General features: G+C 42.2%; 1 protein-coding gene across 1 annotated transcript in view; it reads left to right on the forward strand.

Moving 5' to 3' along the window:
- LOC132590594 (midasin-like) overlaps positions 1-21,569 on the forward strand; it is a 161,435-nt gene that overhangs the window by 122,118 nt on the left and 17,748 nt on the right. The window contains exons 79-88 of the mRNA XM_060263538.1: positions 10,058-10,534; positions 11,811-12,040; positions 12,616-12,756; positions 12,909-13,078; positions 14,092-14,253; positions 15,722-15,859; positions 16,309-16,450; positions 17,888-18,057; positions 18,894-19,034; positions 19,228-19,363. Coding sequence (XP_060119521.1) covers positions 10,058-10,534; positions 11,811-12,040; positions 12,616-12,756; positions 12,909-13,078; positions 14,092-14,253; positions 15,722-15,859; positions 16,309-16,450; positions 17,888-18,057; positions 18,894-19,034; positions 19,228-19,363 — 1,907 coding nt within the window. The remainder of the gene's footprint in view (positions 1-10,057; positions 10,535-11,810; positions 12,041-12,615; positions 12,757-12,908; positions 13,079-14,091; positions 14,254-15,721; positions 15,860-16,308; positions 16,451-17,887; positions 18,058-18,893; positions 19,035-19,227; positions 19,364-21,569) is intronic.

The raw sequence follows: 21,569 nt of genomic DNA on the forward strand, positions 1-21,569 counted from the left end.
CTTCGGCTTCGGAGTCGATCGCTCCGCATCACTCACCCAACGCTGACGACTCCCACTCTGATCGGGAATCCTCCCTCTCATCGGATTCGGAGGATCACCCTGCCTCTGTCGCTTCGGAATCTACACCACAGCTGCGCCTTTCACCATCAGACGCTTCCAAAGCATACCTGAACCTCATCACCACTATGGCTGACGCTCTCCAGATTGCCTTGCCATCTGACTCTCCTAAAGTGTCAGACATTGTACATGACTTAGTACAGGCTGACTTCCCACCAGGGTCACTCCTTCCGATGCTACCCGTACACCTCGAAGGGTTGCGAGAGGCATGGGACAAGCCGGCCTCTGTGCCGCCTACCTCCAAACGATTCGACTCTCTCTACAGGGTTCATGCCCCGGATGCCAAATTCTTGGCAACTCACCCTGCGCCCAACTCCATTATTGTTCATTCTGCAACTAAGGCCAAGCCCTCACGGCACCCTACACCACCAGATCGCGAAGGGAGAAAACTGGACACCCTTGCTCGGAAGTTATTCACTCTGGCCTCTACCAATTCCAAGCTCAACAACTATTTGGCTTATTTTTCTGCCTATGTCTTCAATTTAGCTAATCAATTCACACCCTTAATCCCTTCTCTCCCTGAAACCTCTCAGAGAACGGCCTCCAATTTGGTCTCAGAATTGTCCAGAGTCTCCAAACAGCAGATAAACACCGTACGACATGCTGTTTCCTGCTCTTCGAGAGTCTTCGCCTCCTCCGTCGCCTTGCGCCGTCATGCTTGGCTGCGTTCTACTAACCTGCAGCCTGACATCAAGCAGAAGATAGAGGACTTGCCCTTCGATGGCCTAGGCCTTTTCCATGCGTCCACGGACGAAGTGTTAACCGCTGTCGATGATGGCCACAAACGCGCCAAACGCCTGGGAGTTTCCCAACCAAACTCCCAGCAGTTCAATCGAGCAAAAACTTGGAGACCATCATTTCCAAAACGACAACGGTCACCAAAACAAAGTGACTACTGGAGGCGGAAGGGTCCACAACAAAAGCCTCATTTCCAACAGAGACCTAAGCCCCAGCAAACCAAGAAGGCCTCTCTCCAGACCAAGCAGTCTCTTTGACTCTTTCACAACTCCACTTGCTCTCCAGACTCCACCGTCCTACAGCACACGTCTCCTTCCGTTCCTTCCCAATTGGAACTCGATCACAACCGACTCCTGGGTGTTGACCATCGTGCGCCTAGGTTACGCAATCGAGTTCATTTCTCCACCTCGCCACCACTACTTCATTTCTACCCCTCCGTCTTCACTCCTCCATCAGGAAATTCTGGACTTGCTCCAGAAAAATGCCATAGAACCCGTTCCTCCTCAACATCGAGGGACAGGCTTCTACTCGAGATACTTTCTGGTCCCCAAGAGGGATGGAGGCAAGCGTCCTATTCTAGATCTGCGAAACCTCAATCGATACATCGAATACAGGAAGTTCAGAATGATTTCCCTGCAGTCCATCTTGCCCCTGATTCCCAGGAATTCCTGGATGGCTTCCCTAGATCTCCAAGACGCTTACTTCCATGTGACCATTCGACCTCAACATCGGAGGTATCTGCGATTCGCCATGGGTCAGGACCACTTCCAATATGTGTCCCTACCATTCGGCCTCTCCACTGCACCCCGCATTTTCACCAAGTGCATGGCAGTGGTGGCAGCTGCTCTTCGCATCCGGAACATCCCAGTCTTCCCATATATCGACGACTGGCTTTTCATAGCTCCGACTCAACATCAGCTGCAGAGCAACCTCAACAGAGCTCTCACCCTTCTGAAATCCCTGGGTCTTCGTGTGAATGCTTCAAAATCTCACCTCACACCTACCCAGGACCTCAAGTTCATAGGGGCCCTTCTGTGCACCTCTCTCCATCGTGCCTTCCTCCCCCAGGATCGGGCACTAACTATCATTGCCTTAGCCAAGTCAGTTCAACAACAGCCTCGTCAGTCTGCATTCACAATCCAACGCCTGCTGGGCCTCATGGCCGCCACAACATCTGTCCTTTACTTTGCCAGGCTTCGGATGCGACAACTACAGCTCTGGTTTGTACGAGCCTACCATCCTCAGGCGCAACCGCAGAGCATTTTACTCACTGTTCCACAGAGAGCACTTCTATCTCTCACCTGGTGGACTATGCCCGACAACCTGCTCGCAGGCATGCCGTTTCTACCGACTCCTCCGATGGCTGTCGTGACAACAGACGCCTCCAAGTGGGGATGGGGAGCCCACTTAGAGGAGAAGACCGTCAGGGGGCTTTGGACTCCCTCCGAGAGGGCCATGCACATAAACTGCCTAGAACTGATTGCTGTACACAGGGCCCTCCAATCGTTCCTCCCTCTCATCAGGGACTGACACGTTCAAATTTCCACGGACAATATGGCAACAGTTTACTACATAAACAAACAGGGAGGCACCAGATCCCTCCGCCTGTGCCGCATAGCCGTACTGCTCTGGGAATGGTGTGTCAAGCACACCATCTACATGACTGCCATTCACCTCCCCGGTGTGGAGAATATCCTGGCCGACTCCCTCAGCAGATTTCGCATAGACGACCACGAATGGTCCATCAATCCGACCTACCTTCGGCGCATCTTCCGATGCTTCGGAACGCCCAAGGTGGACGTTTTTGATTCCAGGGAGAATGCCAAATGTCCTCATTTTTATTCCAGGAGGGGCAACGATGCCTTCCTTCACAGATGGGCAGGTCCCCTTCACTACTTCTTTCCACCAACCCCCCTTCTGACACGGGTGTTGGTAAAGATAGCACGAGATGGCACGGACTGCATCCTCATTGCTCCATGGTGGCCTCGGCAACCGTGGTTCACGAGACTTCTCCAAATGTCCCGCCACACTTACCGCCGTCTTCCTCCTGTGGGCGACCTTTTATCCCAGGCCAGTGGGCAGGTTCTACATCACAACCCTCGGGTTCTAGCCTTGGCAGCCTGGAGGATACATCCGCCTGTCTCTCCACAGAGGTAGCCAACATCATCCTCAACGCAAGGAAGCCTTCCACTAGACTTTCGTACCAACGCAAATGGAAGCGCTTCTGCTCATTCGCGGCATCTAACCATCTGCAGCCAGAATCAGTGCCCCTTAACCTGATCCTTCATTATCTACTTTCTCTACAGAAATCAGGACTCTGCTATTCTGTAAGAGAACCCGCTCCGGCATTGAGGTGTGGAAAGAAAGATTTAGGAGACAATAAAAATTCCGGGAGATGTCTGACTATAGGAAAGGGGTGCGCACAAAGGTTGAGAGGGCATCTGTAGTCTTAGAAGACTCCTCTCAGAAGACTCCTCCTCCCTTTGTCCGTCCAGCTTTTATTGAAACCATGACCTCACATCATTCCACCAACATTAGCCAATTAATTATATGTGTCTGGTCAACGTAACCACAGATAACGCCTGCGCAGATCACACAAACAGCACGTTTCCTTATCATAACATAACAAAGCTTCAATACATTACATTCTGTGGCGCAGTTAAATTCTCTGCTGTTAAAACTGAATCCCTACATCTCCTCTGTTTTTATTTATTTTTTCAACTATTAAGGCTAAAGGAAAACATTAACTACATAACCTAAATACATTGATTAATGAAGGAATACATTGAATATAAAAACAAGCTATTAGTAATATGAATATCATAATCACTGCTATTACAAAATATCCCAACTACTCCCAATTTTGAAACCAGGATCATATTTAACCATGGCTTCCTCTATAACCCTTGATTCATTTATATAAAACAACAAGATTGATTTAAGAAGATATAAAACCTCATTCTATAAAAATAGAAAATCTAAACAAAGACAATTCTAAAAAAACAGTATTCATTACAAAATTCATTTCAATTAGCAAAGCAGCAATAGCTATTTTTAAGCATTAGTAAATAATTCTATATCTTTAAAAATGGTTAACAATATCAAATCATTACTAACAAAAATCATAGTAAGAATAAAAACTTATAACATCCAATAATACTATCTGTAACTTATTCAGTGCTTGCTTATACATATATGTGTATGTGTGAGTGAAGATTATATGATACCATAATATCAGAATGCTTAACAGTATACATGTCATAAGGACTAAGAGCAATTAAAGTACATATGCTTCTCTAATAAGAAAACAAAACTTTATAAGCACTATGTTTACAAACAAAAATATACCATCTTTCAAACCCATAACTATAATTTTCAGTTGTTTCCACATTTGTCTTTCATTTCAGATTTACATTTCCATTTCCAACTGTTACTCTTAACATTGAGATTATAAAAACAATCCAAATTCTTTACGCCATGGTTTGACACATCGAGCAGGAATCCATAGAGCACCCTGCCACGTTGGGGGAATCCATAGAAGTACTTTCTTTAATGCTACTGCAATATATTCTCTTCCTCAGGTGATCAGGAGGACAGGACCTTTCCATTCAGGATAAGGAAACTTCTGATAGGTGACAAGTGATCTAGGCAGTTGTTCTTCTGACCTAAAATAAAGCTCAACAGGAATATGAGACCCTGTTATGGGAAATAAACACAAATTTAAAGCATAAAGCATTTTAGCCATGACTGTGGGAACAGCTGCTGTTGGAATCCCTTTCCCCTCCATCTGGCAATACAATAGCGATTTAAAGATCAAATGAGCTCTCTCCACAATAGCTTGACCTGTTGAATTGAAAGGAATACCATGAGTTAATTTTGTTCCCCACAATTGACAAAAATCTGCAAATGCTGTAGAAACATAGCCAGGTGCATTGTCCATTTTTAAACATCCTGGCCTCCATAACTGCAAAAGCTCAAATACAATGTTGAATAACATGACATGATGTTTCTTCTTTCATGGGCATAGTCCAGATAAAACCCAAAGATGTCTTTATGGTGAGATGTAACTTGTTGAGAGGAGCTAATGTTGACACAGGAATCACATCCAATTGCCAAACCTGGTTGGCCTGAGCTCCTCGAAAATTCACTGCATCAAAAGAAAGGCTAATAGAAGTCTTACAATAAGAAAAACACACAGATACAATGTCTCTTGCTTGTAACATCGAGATGAAAAACATTCTGTGCAAGGTCTTTGCAGACTGATGGAATGCAGCATGTGACTGAATAGGATTGTCAAATAAGGAAAAAACATTATTCTGAAGAGCTGCATCTGCACGTGCATTTTCTTTCACCAACATCCCTGGTAGGCCAGAGTAGGAACGAATGTGACAAAACTGAAAGCTCTTCTCTCCTGTAATAAAAACTGCAACTGACAAAACATTTCATACAACTCTTTGTCAATAGATGAAACCAAATAAAACAAAGGTAAATGCATCATTAATCTGAACACATATTAAGTATCTACTACAAGAATAAAATCATTATTTTTAAACAACTGAAATGCTAAAATTACAGCAGCCAATTTTGACCACTGGGCTGATGACTGTAAATCAGTAAAGTTCACTTCCCACACCCTGGAGATCCATCTGTAAAAAGAGTTAACACATTTTGCAAAGGGTGTGAAAAAAAAGCAAGTTAGTTTGTTAGTAAGACATTTGGAAAAACAACAACAAACATTTATCTTTGGGGGGGTGTTACAAACAATTGTTCCCAGAAAACCCTCAAAAGCTATTTGGAACTTTGAAGTAGTCTGCAACAACCTGTGAAAAGGGAAAATAAACAAGGTTAATATCTTTTCCTGTTAACTGGATTGGATTACTTCTGGATTTAAAAAACAAGTCAGAGATTGCTATAAGCTTTGAGTACAAGTTCTTTTAAAAAGTATGTGGTAGATGAATCCATTCCACGACAGCAATTTCTTCAAAGGTAGACTTCAATCTTTTCTGCAGGAGATGAATGTCCAGCAAGTGCTAAAAATAAAGGTGACAGTTCCATGGTTGTAAACGCTAGGAAGGCCTAGCCCAATTAATGTTTCCCAATATACTTTGTAATTGTATAAATGTCAATGTCTTTTAAAAGCTGTACTTGTGGAAAAACTGGAATTAATGAAGCTGTGGAAAATTTGTGCCTTAAATACACATAAGGACTTTGACGTTGAATCTTTTCTGGTGCAATCATAAGGCCATATTCTTGAAACACTTGTTACTAAAAAAATCCATATGATGACTTAATGTCCACTTCCAGCCAGCAGAATGTCATCCATATTTCCAGTGTATAGGCAGGGCATGTAATGACACTGCTGGATTTAATGATCCTTGAGCAGCTTGAATTGCAGCCACCAGGAGGCAAAATCCCACATTTTGGCACACTTTGAGCATAGACTGAATATCAGTGGTTGGATTGCTGTAGATAGGTGTCAAGGCTGCCTTGCAATCCTCATTAGCATTTTCAAAAGCCAATTGCTTTCCAGCCCCAGCACTGTCAATCTGCCTCTGCACTGCCCTCATAAGTCCATTAACAGATTCAGCATAGGGTTCTATGGCACCTTGGCTTGTGTTAGCAAAACTAGCCAAGGAATTCTCATTAGCCTCTGGGATTTCTTTATAGGCCTTTGTGACAAGTGAGGACAATTGAGAGAGTGCTCCATCCGTCAGCACTGCCTGCTGTACGGCTGTGATACAAGGTACTGATTCCTGTAGCTCATTCAGAGTCTGGAATGTATCAAATCTGCCACAAACAGCTAGCTGTCCTCCCACACTTGAGCCTTCTGGAAAAACAACTTCACTTTGGCCTTGATGTTCTGTATCTGGGCCTCCTCGAATATTTTCATCCCCCTCCTCCAGCACAGCAGCTTGGAGATCTGTAGTTAATTGTGCTGGCCTCTGCATTTTTGGAACAAGAGCAATGCTGTGGAATAGTTGCTTATTTGAGCCATCTGGTGATTTAGGGGGTAGATGAATTTCATCACAGCCAGAAGATGTAACACAAAACTCTGAAGGCAATGATAACAGAATCTGAGGTAAGACGCCAAAAAGCATTGCTTCAGCCTCTGTCTGCTGATTAAATAGAATGTTGGTGGGCTTAAGCCCTTCTAAACAAGCTTTTACTTTGCCCCAGGTACACAGAATTTTGGCTGTGATCTTTGGATGATCCTGAAAGGCATTCCCTATTTTTTGCCAGTCTTGTATTGTTAAAGTTCTACTGTCAGGAAGCCACAAACAAATATCTGTAATAGCTTTCACCAAATCGAAAACATCAGACTTTTTAACAACAAGTCCTTCTTTGGAAAGAAGACAGTGTAAATATTTTCTGAGGCTGGCTTGGCCAGCTGATAAGGAACAACCCATTTTTACAGGGTCTGTGTGCTCTTTACTTGACAAATCACTCCCACTGTCGGGATCCTTGTCCGGATGAATAAAATGTCTTTGAAGCCCTTCCTCGGGTGGAGTGGAGTGATTTTCAAGCAATAAATCAGCCTGAGCAGCACATAACGTAGACCCCATCTTCACTACAGTGTGTGTGTGGTCTAACTTGACAAGCCAACTCACCCCGGAACCTTGACCAGGTAAATTCGACGTCGTTAGCCCTCGCCGGGCGCAGGGTGTGAGTGATGATCAATAAATCAGGTTATCTTGTCATGCTATCTCTTCTGAGCCTCCCTGAGGGGCACCAAAATGTAAGAGAACCCGCTCCGGCATTGAGGTGTGGAAAGAAAGATTTAGGAGACAATAAAAATTCCGGGAGACGTCTGACTATAGGAAAGGGGTGCGCACAAAGGTTGAGAGGGCATCTGTAGTCTTAGAAGACTCCTCTCAGAAGACTCCTCCTGCCTTTGTCCGTCCAGCTTTTATTGAAACCATGACCTCACATCATTCCACCAACATTAGCCAATTAATTATATGTGTCTGGTCAACGTAACAACAGATAACGCCTGCGCAGATCACACAAACAGCACGTTTCCTTATCATAACATAACAAAGCTTCAATACATTACATTCTGTGGCGCAGTTAAATTCTCTGCTGTTAAAACTGAGTCCCTACACTATTCCTCCTTAAAAGTTCACTTATCTGCGGTTTCTGCGTTCCATAACCCTGTTGATGGCAAAACTGTGTTCTCCCATCCCTTGTCCAAGTCCTTTCTTAAGGGCATGTTGCACCTCAATCCACCTGTTAAGCCCTTCGTCCCGACCTGGAGTTTGTCACTAGTTCTTTCCTGCTTGATGAAAGTGCCCTTTGAACCTATGGCTACCATAGACCTTAACCTTCTTTCCTGGAAGACAGCATTACTGGTAGCCCTTACCTCAGGCAAACGGGCAAGTGACTTATGCGCCTTTCGCCACGATCCTCCCTACACCATTTTCCACAAGGACAAAGTTGTTCTGCGACCGGACCCTGCGTTCCTTCCGAAGGTTGTCTCCCAGTTCCACTTATCGACTTCAACTTCTCTACCAACGTTTTTCTCCAACCCATCCGACCAAGGACAACGAGCCCTGCATTCTCTGGACGTTAGAAGGGCTTTATCTTTCTACCTTGATCGTACACAACCTTTCCGCAAGGACCCTAATCTGTTTGTGGCCTACGGGAACCCTCACAGGGGACACAAAATCTCTACCCAAAGACTATCTAAATGGGTAGTCAGTGCCATCAGGTTGTGTTATGAACTGGCTAAACAGCCTCTGCCCGAAGGTCTTAAGGCCCACTCTACTAGAGCGGTCTCGACTTCTTCGGCTTTCCTGCAAGGCGTCTCCCTAGAGGACATTTGTGCGGCTGCATCGTGGTCCTCACCATCCACGTTCGTCTCCCACTATGCCTTAGACATTCGTGCGAGACGTGACGCCTCCTTCGGTCAAGCGGTCCTCAGATCCATCTTCCACTGAAGTCAGGGGTGAGTGCATCCGCTTCCATCTCTATGTTGCATAATATGATCTGATTTGTTTATGTAACTAACTTGCTTCTTTTACCAGCACCCTCCTCCAGGACATTTAGCTGGCTAGTCACCCATGTGTGGGACTGCACAGAGACCACGAAGAAGATAAACAGGTTGCTTACCTGTAACTGATGATCTTCAAGTGGTCATCTGTGCAGTCACACACGCCCACCCAGCCTTCCCCGCTGCTGGCCTCTTGTAATTGTTGCTTAACCTTGTATAGTGTCAGTGCCAACGGCGGCTGGAAGAAACTGAGTGGAATGGGCGCTCTCCCCCCGCTCCAGGCATGCGCAGTCGCTGCCTGCTCCCCAGGGCAGGAGGAAAGCGCGCCAAAAGACGCTATAGGCGAGCTATTGGAGCTCCGAGGTACGGATCCGTTGCCTGCGGCAAGACCCATGTGTGTGACTGCACAGATGACCACTCGAAGATCATCAGTTACAGGTAAGCAACCTGTTTTTATGTTCTGTGTCTGAAAGCTCGTCCTATGTTGCTTTTGATCTTGGACACTTTAGAATGAAGCAAATTTGAATCTGCCTTCACGCACACATGAAACTGCCTTCATATTGAGTCAGACTGTTGGCCTATTAAGGATAGTACAGTCTACTTAGACAAGGGTTCTCTTTGGTCTTCACATCCCCTATGTTCTGCTCCTTTTAACGGGAGACTGAACTTAGGAACTTTTGTATGCAAAGGAGATAGTCTGCTACTGAGCAGTGCTTCTGCCTGTTGTGGTGGGAGCATAGGGGGAGAGGCAGTGCCACAGACCTGATGTCTCAGGGTCATGACAAGCTTTGTTTACGATAGCTACTACCTTGAAGTGAGCCCAATAACTGATAGGCAGCCATTGGAGTGACTGTAGAATGGGAGAGATATGTGATGCAAAATTTTGGAGAAAGTATATCCATGACCTAATGGGGAAATCTCTCTCCGCAACTAAGTGACTTTACTATAATTCTACTGTGTGCTTGTGTTTTATAATAATTTAATATATACAGCATTTCCTGTCTTCATACTTTTTGAAATAATGTGGTAGCACGGTAGCACCTCAGTATATCTGTATTAATTATCAGTAGGAATGGGATATGTTTTTAACATGTATTCTCTGTTCTCAAGGATTCGGAAATGCCTCTTGATTGGGTGGCTATTTGTGGGTTGAACTGTATCGATGATGCATTGAATATCAACAAATGTCTTCTCTTTGAATCTCATAAATAGGAATCTTCTGAGCTGTGTACAGGAGATAGATGCTAAACTGACCATCAGTAATGAATATGACGTAGCATTTCCTCCTCAAGATGGTGTTCAGCAATGGACTGACAGGTTACAGTACCTCACCATGCAGGTTGTGATGGTCCTCAGTCAGCTGTCTTGGCTTATAGAGTGTTGTCCAAAAGGCCGATTTGTTAATGTTCCCAGGACAGACACGGAGTCAGTCACTCTCAAATGTGAAAGCAGTGAACTGAACCCAACAAAAGTTCCAGTGTCAATACTTGAACATATCCCTTCAGATCTACAATATCTCACTCCAATGACCTCAGATCAGATGCCCTTTGGGTGCAAGATGCAAAAACAGGATCCAGTGTGTCAACAGTTGGCTTCCAGAGTGAAGACTATGCTTGTGGAAGTTAAGGCAATTAAAGCAGATGTGGACAGAATAAGACAGCTATCTTGTGAGACTCTTTTCCATTCCTGGTATGTAAGATTCACAGCAGAACTGTGAAACCTATTCAGTTTATAGCATTGAAAGATAAATTTTGTCCTATTTTCTGTAACATTTATTTATAAGATTTATACCTATACACACTGACTTGAAAGGATGTGTCAGTGCTGATATGGGCAACTGGAGACCTGGATTAAGTGATTAGTCCTGTGAAAGCTGACAGCCCAAATATGGAGGCACATCAAGCCTCTGGAGCCAAAAACCCAGGGTCCATGCTTTATCCTGCAGCAGTATAAATGACTTAATACTGCAGTATAAAATGAGTCATGCAAGTCAGGTGGTATCAAGTCAACCAACCCAGAGGTTGCTGCCAGACCTATGGTTGCCAGCCTCCAGGTGGGATCTGCAGATCACCCAGAATTATAGCTTAACTTCAGACCACAGAGACATATCCCCCTGGAGAAAATGGCTGGTTTGTAAGGTGGACGTTATGGTATTATATCCAGGTGAGGCCTCTTACCTCCCAAAACGTTACCCTCCTCAGACTCTACCACAAAGCATTTTTTACACAAGCCTTTCAGTAAGGCATTGTTCTGTTAACACTTCTGCACTCTGGATCTACCCTGAGAACTGTTATATGTGACATTTTAAGCTGCTCAGTGATTTGTGCTGTTTCTTGTCAAATTCACTAGAGCTTTATGTTTTACTTTGTAAGCTGCCTTGATTAGATTCTATGGTGAGGCAGCATAGAAATTACCTAAAACAAATACATCCCACTGCAAGGTCAGGTACCCTTTCAGTAGTCCCCAAAAGCTGATGCTGGGTGTCAGGGGAGCCTTGTGGACAAAATGCTGTGAGACACAGGGAGCTACTGTGAGGTGAGGAGATGGGGATTGGAAGAGATCTCCCCTTTTGTTTGTACTGGAAAACTTCTTTGGTGTGCTTCTTCCACTAGAAGGCGGAAGAAGCTGGGAGTGGGTTTGACTGATTTCCTGCTCCTTAGTGCAGCTCCTATGCCAAAATGTAATGCTTCTCCAACAACCAGCATCAGCTTTTCAAATGTTTTAGGGGTTGTTGGGAAAAAGAGAAAGGATCCTGGTTTATAGAAGCAAGAAAATCTCTTTGTTATAAATAAACTTTGAATTGTTTTGTGCTATAGGACAGCCAGTTTTGTCTGGCATCAAATTGGCTATCAGAGCAAAAGTATTGCATTTTGTTAACTTAAAAGACGTGGGGGGGGTTTCTTTAACAAACAAATCTTCAGATTAAAACTTCTTTAAATGCAGTACCTTTTTTCTTTTACTACAGGAAAAGCTTTGAAGTGTGCTCTTCGGGGATAGAATCTTTGCTTCAGATTTCAACTCAGCTGCAAGATATAGAATCCTTGTTTGTTTTACCAGAGCTGGAAGGTTGCCAAGCTGCGTCTCAGACTGCACTCATCAGAAGCCTTGTATACATCCAAGGAGAAATTAATAGAAGTGTAGACGACTTTGCTATTTGGAAGGCACAGCTGTTTAGTTCAATTTCACATTGTGATGGTGGTAATAATCCTTTTCCTCTTGTAAAGATCTATCCCTTCATTCATTAAATGCAAGTTAAACAGTAATCCTGTGTATATAGTACCTTGTGGCCATGTGTGGATATTAACCTTTGTGGCTATGTACAACAAAATAGGTCATAATTTCTTTATGATCTTGTGATCATAAGTATGTTATTATGCATAAAATCCCACTGACCTGAAGTGGACATTCTTGAGCCCTGATGAACAGATGAAATGAGAGGGTAAAGTGTTCAGCACTATAAATCATGCTATCCTGAATTCATTAACAGGATGCTGGATAAATGATATGGGAACTGACCCAAGAAAATCCTTTCAAACACAACAGGAAGCAGTTTCAATTTAAAAAGCTATGATCCGGATGTTGTTTGAGAACCACTCAGCTAGCCCATCTTTAACTCATTCCTGTTGCCAGTCTTGATTACTGCATTGCTTAAAACTTAAGTTTCCTATTGTTGTATCTAGAACACTGATTTCTGTGTCATAATCATGTTTTGGCTGTAGTGGAACTTTTAAAACCGTATTCCAACTAACATTTCTGCTGTGTGTCCAAAGGGGACCAAAAATCAGAAGATGGTTTTGTAGAGCATTTTTCTGAACAAGTAGAACTTGCAATTCATGCTGTCTTGAGTGCCATACAGTGTTTACTAGAAAGAAGAAAAGAAAAAGGAGAGAAAGAAACCACTCTGGAGGATGGTAAGGGTTCCCTTACTGCCCCAGTTGAACTGTGCTACTACTTTATACTTCAACGCATTCTTCCTGTCCGTGAGGAGTTGGGGTTTAGTGGGTTGCCAAGAGCCCATCTGAAACATGTTGATCATTTTAGTTTTCTATACTTTCCACCTAAGGAGTGCCCTCAGCTGACTGGCTCAAGTCAGGACTTTTGACTAAGCTTTTGGATGAAGATATCTGTTCTGATGTTAGTTCTTTGCAAGCACAGAAAATAATTTCAGCCATTTCTGAACTTCTGCGGCGACTGAAATCCTATGGAGAAGATTATACAGCCTATAAATGCAAGGTAAGTTTATTCACAGCAAAAGCCAGCAAAAACAATACAGATAAAACCAATGCCGGTTACAGTAACCCATATAAATTGTGCTGAGAGAACAAAGGTAAAATTGCTACTATCAATTATAAAACATACATGCATACAGTTAATAATGCTCATGCTACTCAGATCAAAGGTTTGCTCAATTTGTTAATTTTACTATTCTGTCATTGTACCATTTAACATTCTAAACCACTGCCTACCAGATAATTTTACTTCACTGTCATTGGTTCTTAAATCTGTACCATGTTGCATTCTGGGCCACTGCCTACCAGCTATGTATGGCTCTGCTCAGCTTTGTATGGCTTTGCTCACTGTGCTGGATTCCTCATCTGATGAAGTGTGCTTAAGAGTACACAAAAGCTTATGTTCTAAATAAAAATTGGTTGGTCTTAAAGGTGCAACTTGTCTCCTGCTTTGTTTAACTGCTTCAGACCAACACAGCTGCCCACTTAGATCTAGTTAATAATGGGATTAAGCATTTTAAAAACTACCAACTAAGAGAAAGAAAATGCTTACCTATTTCCCTTCAGAGCTATGAGTGACTTTCTAGTTCTGGTGGCAAGCCAGCCAAATTTAGCTAATTTGAGTATAACCCTATGGTTCCTGTCATTCAAAAGATCCTTCAGTTGTTGTATTTTTTGATTGAGTGGTAGGCAAGATTGCAGGAGAAGGAAGGATTTCACGGTGAATGCTGTACACCTTGCAGTCATACAGGACATGCACTAAAGATTCTATCCCTTCATTAATTAAATGCAAGGTAAAATGCATCAGTTTCAACTCTTCAGCCATTATGACAACTTGGTTTAAAAGGAATAGGCTCTGAACATCACTTTCTTATACTGTTTTCCATTCGTTTTGCTTCAAAAATGCAGTAGGTTTCTGAGACTTTTGAAAAAAAATTAGTCTGGTGTAAAATTCTAGGAACATAACAGTTTAGATGTTCAAACCCATTTTAATATACTTTTGTTTATTGTCTACAGCTTTTTAATCAATCTTGCCATTTACTGGTGCGTCTTATGCCAGTGCTCTACAAGTATTCCAGTATCATCCTCTTCTACCTCACGGTTTGCTTGGCCACCCATAGGAGTACTGGAAAATTGCTTTCTGTCTTAGCTAACATATTTACTGAACTTGCCCAGAAGGTAAGAAAGGATTACTTTTTCAGTTATTTGGAACTTTTTAGGAAGTGTTAGTAGAAATGGAATGGATTCCAGTGTTGCTGCTATTTAATTTTTTTTTGTATTAAAAACATTTATTAGCCACCTTTCTACCTTGTGGAACTCACTATAAATAAGACAGTTATTATAAAAAACACATAGAAGTCCACAATTTCACTGTTGTCTGTATTTACTCATTTAATGAATTTGGTTAGGGGAATTATTGCTTCTCTAATGGTTATGAGGTAGTCATAATTGTGCTATATACTTTGTTAGAATATGACTTCCTAGCATGGGTTAAGTGCACTTTCTAGAATATTAGAAGTCTGATTTTAACTTTTTTAAAAAGCCACACAACTAATTCTGCATCCCACATTCATCCTGGTGGGCTTTGAATCAAGAGTCATTACATACAGTTTAAAAATGTACTTCTCATTGTGGGAAGCACTATCTAGGCTTGCCAATCCCCAGGTCCCAGCGGGGGTTCTTCCGCTTTCCCAGGCTCCTTCCCGCCCCCAGTCAGCTGGCCAGCGTGGGGCAGGGAGTTCCGCCCCCAGAGCCACCATGTGACTTTCCACCTCCAGAGGCTTCAGTCTCCGATTGGAAAGGCTTCCTCTTGGGATGGTGTGTCTGTGTTACTTTGAAGAAGCTGGCAGCAGCTTGTGAGTAGAAATGCCAATCCCTTGCTTCAGAGTCTCCAGAAACCAGGGCGGGGGAGAGGGAAATGTCTGCTGGGCACTTTATTATTCCCTATGTGGAGATCGATTCTCATAGGGTATAATGGGGAATTGATCCTCGGGTATCGGGGGCTCTGGGGGGGGGGCTGTTTTTTGAGGTAGAGGCACCAAATTTTCAGTATAGCATCTAGTCCCTCTCCCAAAACACCCCCCAAGTTTTAAAACGATTGGACCAGGGGGTCCAATTCTAGAGCCCCAAAAGAAGGTGCCACTATCAATTATTTCCTATGGAAGGAAGGCATTTAAAAAGGTGTGCTGTCCCTTAAAATGTGATGGCCAGAACTCCCTTGGCGTTCAATTATGCTTGTCACACCCTTGCTCCTGGCTCTGCCCCAGTGTCTCCTGGCTCCACCCCCAAAGTCTTCTGGCTCCACCCCCAAAGTCTCCAGATATTTCTTGAATTGGACTTGGCAACCCTAGCACTATCACATGTGGTAATCAGCACACAGTTGAATGTGTGAAGTTACATATGTTCCCAGCAAAGGATAAAAAAAAAATCCAGATTCCCCTATAAACAATATCTGAAGTAATCAGCCTAGACAGTTCATGAAACCTTAGAAATGGATAAAGTTAATCTAATTAGCATTTCTTTGAAATAGGGTTTTATTTGGCATGCATACATACCAGCACCTCAGATGACTGAGTTCTTAGAATAATTAATCCTGTAAACTAGAATACTACCATCTGCTTCAGAGGGTGTTTGTTTTTTGTATTAGGGGTTTTGTTTGCCAAAAGAACTCACGGAAGAGGAAGCAGGAGAGGGAGCCACAGAGTTCCATGACTATGAAGGAGGTGGCATCGGAGAAGGAGAAGGCAAAAAGGATGTGAGTGACAAGATAGAAGATGAAGCTCAGGTATGTATAAGTGGGAGAATGGCTGCAGAACAACCAGGTGGAGGAAATTGCTATCTTGTGGAAAGCTGAGATTTGTTTGCTTTCCATGTGCCTGCTCTTCTGTGAATGAATGCTTTTGTATTATTTTCATATGAGAGTTTAATGGGTTTTGCAGCAACTTTCCTTGACAGGAAATAAATCAGGCTGCTGATAATGTAAAGAAAGCATTATGAGTTCTAAAGGACATCAAAACCAATTATTATGCCATTTGGATTAAGAAAACAATGGGTTAGATCTAGTGGTTCCCTTCTGCTGCGCAAGAGCTGCTTCTATTAGAGAAAAATTCTTTGTTGGATCCAACCATTTGAAGCTGAATTTTGAATAAGTATTCAAGCAGCTTTTCCAAGTTAATAAACAGAAAAACTAATGCTGTTTAAAAAGCAAGAATAATTGTTAGCCTAATAATCCAGGTAGAAGACACTTACCAGAAGGGTCAAGAGAAGGACAATGAAGACTCAGAATCCAAACCAGATATTGAAGGAGAGGACAATGCAATTGAAATGTCAGAAGATTTTGAAGGAAAAACATACGATGGGGATCAAGAAAAGCAAGGTTTGTATTTTGTAATGTAATGGAAGAAAGCTGACTTCCCCTCTTACCCAATACAAAACAATGTAAGTTTTCAAATAGTGATACTTAGAGTTTTGGGTGATTCCAGAGATCTAGGCATCCTTTTGCTTTGAATTAAATAAAATATATTCACTATTGCCTTTTAATCTTAGTACTTCAGATTGATTGTAAATGCTGATAATTCCACTTGTACTTACAAACATTGCCATGTGGTAGTACTGCAGATGTTTGTACAAACTTACTATGACTCTTGACATTATGAAATGCATTAATTGTTTCTAAAAATTGCTTGTTCTTTATTTCTTAATCTATCTCTAGTAAAATTGAGTATAGTATGACATTTTTAATTGCATTCTTTCACAGTGATTTAATAGTTGATAATGGTGTAATGGACGGGTTAGATTCCATGAGAAACCGTTAAAAAACAAAAGTTGGGGGTTGGCAGATAGGAAATGAGAAGGTAATAAAGAATGCGTCCGACTGAGTGAAGCTGAGGCCAAGAGCAGCATAAGGCTAAATGGAAAGAAAAGATCCCAAATGCTGGAATAGGGAAACAGTTCAGAAGTTCAAGGGAAAAGAAACATTGGAACTTCTACCTTACTTTCTTCAGTGTTATGTTTAAATCATAAATAAAATCCAACTCCTTACTTAATTCTGTGGGCTGTGTTTCTCAGGAAAGGACACGCGCACTCACCAGTGACGATCTCAGTGTATATATATATTAGGATATGAATAAATGGTGGCAGCCTGTGAATAGGGCAGTGATTGAGCCCCAACCCCAATAACTTCTGTGAAGTGTTGAGTGAGGGCCTGTTATTCAAGGGAGCTGGGCTACCCTGTCTGCTTATGTCTCTATGAGTGAGATGACCTTAAGAGATGAAATGGTCATGACTCTGGAGATTGTAAACAAGACAAGGAGAATACTGATGTGTGATGGCCTGACCTAGTTGTAACACTGAACCTGAGAGAGAGAGAGGTTGCTGGGGTTGGTAGGCAATCTCTGTAAGTGGAAAAGGGGTGTTAGAATCAGTTGTGGCTAAATAGTGGCGTCTGATCAAGGACTATACTTTGAGCAGGAAGTAAATGTACCTTATTGCAGAGGGGGGGGTGATTGAACACGTATTAATCAGCATATTTCTGACTTCTCTGATACGTCTTTGTGAGAAAGGGCTGTGGCACTTACAGTAATGATGGGTATTGGAGAGGCACATATGCCTTACACCAAGTCAGAACATTTGTCCATAATTCTAACCAATATTTCCTGTTCTGTCTTACACCTGCGCGCCAAGATCTCAGGCATATTGCAGGGAATGGTAAAGCCCTTGCTTGTGGGGAATTCTTAATATGCACTGGAGGGGCTGTGGAGCTTTGAATTAGTCCATGTGTGCCTTATACATTGAGTTGTATTGTTTTTCATAGAAGAGGATGAAAAATCTGATGAAGACGAAGAACTAGATAAACAGATGGGAAACCTTGGAGATGCTGAAGCAGATAAACTGGATGAAAGACTTTGGGGAGATGATGAGGAGGAAGAAAATGACAGCAACAGTGAAGACAGTATAACAGAAACTGGACCAGGAATGGATGAGGTAAAACCAAAAATGAATGCGTGCTCTGAGAAGTACTGAGCCAGTTTTTAATTGTAATACATGAAATGTAAGCCCCTTGATCCAAAATACATCATAAAAGAATTGTAATACATGAAACACAAGTCCTTTGACGTAATGATGAAACGCAAAGCCTCTTGATATAAAGAGAAAAGATGAACCCCAAACAAATGAAATTGATCAAAGTTTTTCCATTTTCTTCCCCATAAGATGCTGGATCTTGTTACTAGCGACCATTTTGACTGTCTGTATCTTAGATTCAGCAGAAACCACAAGGTTTATTCTTCTTGCCTAGTATTGTAAATGGCTGTAAGCTTCTTCTTCTGTTGCTTCTTTACTTAGCAGACTCCTTTCTATGTTAATATTTAGAAAGCATACGCAGATCTTATTATTCTCACCATTGATCTTAAAGTCAAATTTGAACTTTGGGTCAAGTTTTTGTCTCAAAGGATTTTTTTAAAAACACTGGGAATTTAATTTGAATTTGTTTTTCAGTGAAGCTGTGGGGAAACGTCTTGTTGCATGCTGTGTCCCTTGTGTATCTCTCTCTCTGTGTAACAATTTTATATAATGAATATGTGTGGGAAATACTCCAAATATTCCTTGAAATCAAATGCTAAATAATGTGTGGCCACCTTCTCTAGTCTTGAAAGATCAAGCATTCATTCTGCAGGTCTCAGTGTGTTCAGGTAGTAAAAATGTAGAATTATGTTTGTAATATTTACCAGGAGTACTTTCACAGTTACCAGCATTTATCCACCAATGTGCATCAATCTGCAGTCAAATGGATTCATAGATATTTTTCTTCAACCATGTAGGGGGATTCAGAGCTTGTAGCAAAAGATGACAACTTAGATGCTGGCAATAAAAATGATGAGAAACCACCCAGGAATGAAGAAAAAGAGAAGGAAACAGATGATGGGGAAATCAAAGAGAAAATCCATGAACAAATAGATGAGGTAATAAGGGCGGTTTCACAGCAGTGCTGCATCATGGCCATTTTCCTTGCACGATACGTGTAAATTAACTATAGACTCAAATATAGCTGCATGGCCTCAGTTCTCTTCTGGTTTTGCTTGGCACAAATTTGCTTCACCCATTTCATTCCACCTCTGCTCCCTTCACAGTGTGTGATTCATTTCTACTTCACAGCGTGAATATGATGAAAATGAGAGTGATCCTTATCATGGAAAGCAAGAGAAGCAGCCTGAAGCTGAAGCATTAGATCTTCCTGATGATCTGAACCTGGAGAATGGAGAGAGGGATGATGAGGACAAGGAAGAAGAAGGTATAGCTAGCACAGCATTTTCTTTAGCAGCAGATGCCATTAAGGACAAAAAGTAACACATTTCAGTACCTTTTCCAGTGTCTGGTTGTAGTTGGGACCTGGATGCAGAGTAAATCAGAGAAGGTCAAACTAATGGTGATGGGGAAGGCACTGAATTTTGGGGCTGGAGAAACAGGATTGTGGTCCTTAGAGCTCTCCCTTGCCTGGATCATTCATGCTTCAGTTGAGTGTGCCTTTATGTGTGTTTGCAGCTTTGTGTGTGTGGGGGGGAACAACTTCATTTGTTAATTTCCTAGGATTTATATCCTACCAGGGGTCGCTTTGTAGAAAAATTAGGTGGTGGAGCTCATCCAAGGATTGTTATGCAGCTGCACCTACTATTCAATGAACAAGGTGGGAAGGAGGAGGGGGAACCCTCAGAAAGATTCAGGAGCTGTGCTCCTGTGAGCTCCTGCTGAATCTGAGGCCTGTATCCTACCTTTCCCACAAGCGGGCTCTCAGGGTGGGTCACAACAATGAATTACAGAACTGAAACGATTATAAATAAAAGGTAAGGAGATTTGGTTTTAAATAGTATAATTTCCATCTTAATTTTAAGGCTAAACCGCAGTAGTGAAACAAAGCTACACACGATAATGCCTGTGACATTCCTGTTAATGCTTGCAGTGCCTTCTGAGGTAGTTATGTATCATCAGGATCATATCTCACCAGGGCTCTTAATATTTTGGAGACTTTATGTTGCCTTCAAAGCTAAATTCCCAAGCTCTCAGTTGTGACCTAAAAAGCCCTAAGCAACCTAGGCCCAGATACCCCCAGGAACTACAACCACCCCTATTTTTGTCCTGTTCCAGTCTTTTAAGGTTTTTTGAGAATCCCATCTAAGTTTGGCCATTCACATATCAGATTATAACTGCAAGGACCCACAGAGAGGTATTCTATGTGCTGGCTCTTTATCTGGAATACCTTTTCTATAGCCTTGCCAAGCCGCATGAGGAAACCACCAAAAGTGTTTCTGTGTGGCCTCTACTGATGTGTATTGGCCCAGTCATATGTAGAGCATGTGATGTTACAAGATATCCCTTGTAGAACCGCTTGCAGACCTTGAACCCTATTGGGTTAATGCATTTAGGGACAGGCCTTTCAAAGGTTATGCTCACCATGTGGGCTGTCGCACACAAAATCTTCCACATAGAGGTTGTCTTTTTAAAATTGAATTTACATGCTGTCCAGAGTTGATGAAGAATTTTCGTTGGTTTCATCTGTCCAGCTTCTTAAATATTTGTGTTAAGTTGTAACTGGTTATATTTATTTATTCCATATTTAGCCTGTCTTAATTCCATCATTTGATGAATATGTTAATTAGGCCTAAGATGTTGCACAATGGGGTAAGAAGATCATTTGAGATCCAAGTATGCCAAATACGGTTGGATCCTGCTACAACAAAGCACCTTATAGGAGCATGTAGTTATTCGTGGAGATTTAGTGGCCCCTCAAGGCAAATTATTTTGGTTCCTTTTTAACCTAACTACAAAAAACATACATGTACACGCACAAACAGATGGACACTTGGAATTACTCCCATTTGGGCTTGGGCTTGGACTTGGTGACATCACAATACAAAGTAGCTTTTACTACTGTAGGAAGTGTGAAAGAGGGACATGTGCTAGAGAGGCATGAGCTAATCACAGCTTTTTAATCTATATTCAACATTTGTCCCTGGACATTTAGAGATGTATGTATCCTTTGTATCTTGTGGCATTTAGTACTGCATAACACTCTTCCCAGCAGTCATGGGATAAGAGGACAAGCCCTCTTGCAGTACATGTCCCTCTTTCATACTTTTTAGTGGCAAATACAGAATGAATTAGCCATAAGAGTCCCTGAATAATGCATGAGACTCTCTTCCCACCTGTGTTCCTCTGCCTATAATAAGAGTGCATAAGAATCAGATATCTATAGCAGACCAGAGAATCGAGGAGAAAGGTATTCACTTCCTACAGGCTTCCTACAGTAGTACAAGCTACTTTGTATTGTGATGTCACCAAGCCCAAATGGGAGTAATTTGAAGTGTCCATTTTTTGTTTATTTGTTTGTAGATTCAAAACTGGTTAATTAACAGAAAACACAGAATGAGTGTAAATGGGCAGTTTTCACAGTGGAAGGTGGTAAGCATTGGGGTACCACAGGACTCAGTACTGGGTCTAGT

The sequence above is a fragment of the Heteronotia binoei genome, unplaced genomic scaffold (assembly GCF_032191835.1).
Source record: "Heteronotia binoei isolate CCM8104 ecotype False Entrance Well unplaced genomic scaffold, APGP_CSIRO_Hbin_v1 ptg000323l, whole genome shotgun sequence".
Classification (NCBI taxonomy): domain Eukaryota; kingdom Metazoa; phylum Chordata; class Lepidosauria; order Squamata; family Gekkonidae; genus Heteronotia; species Heteronotia binoei.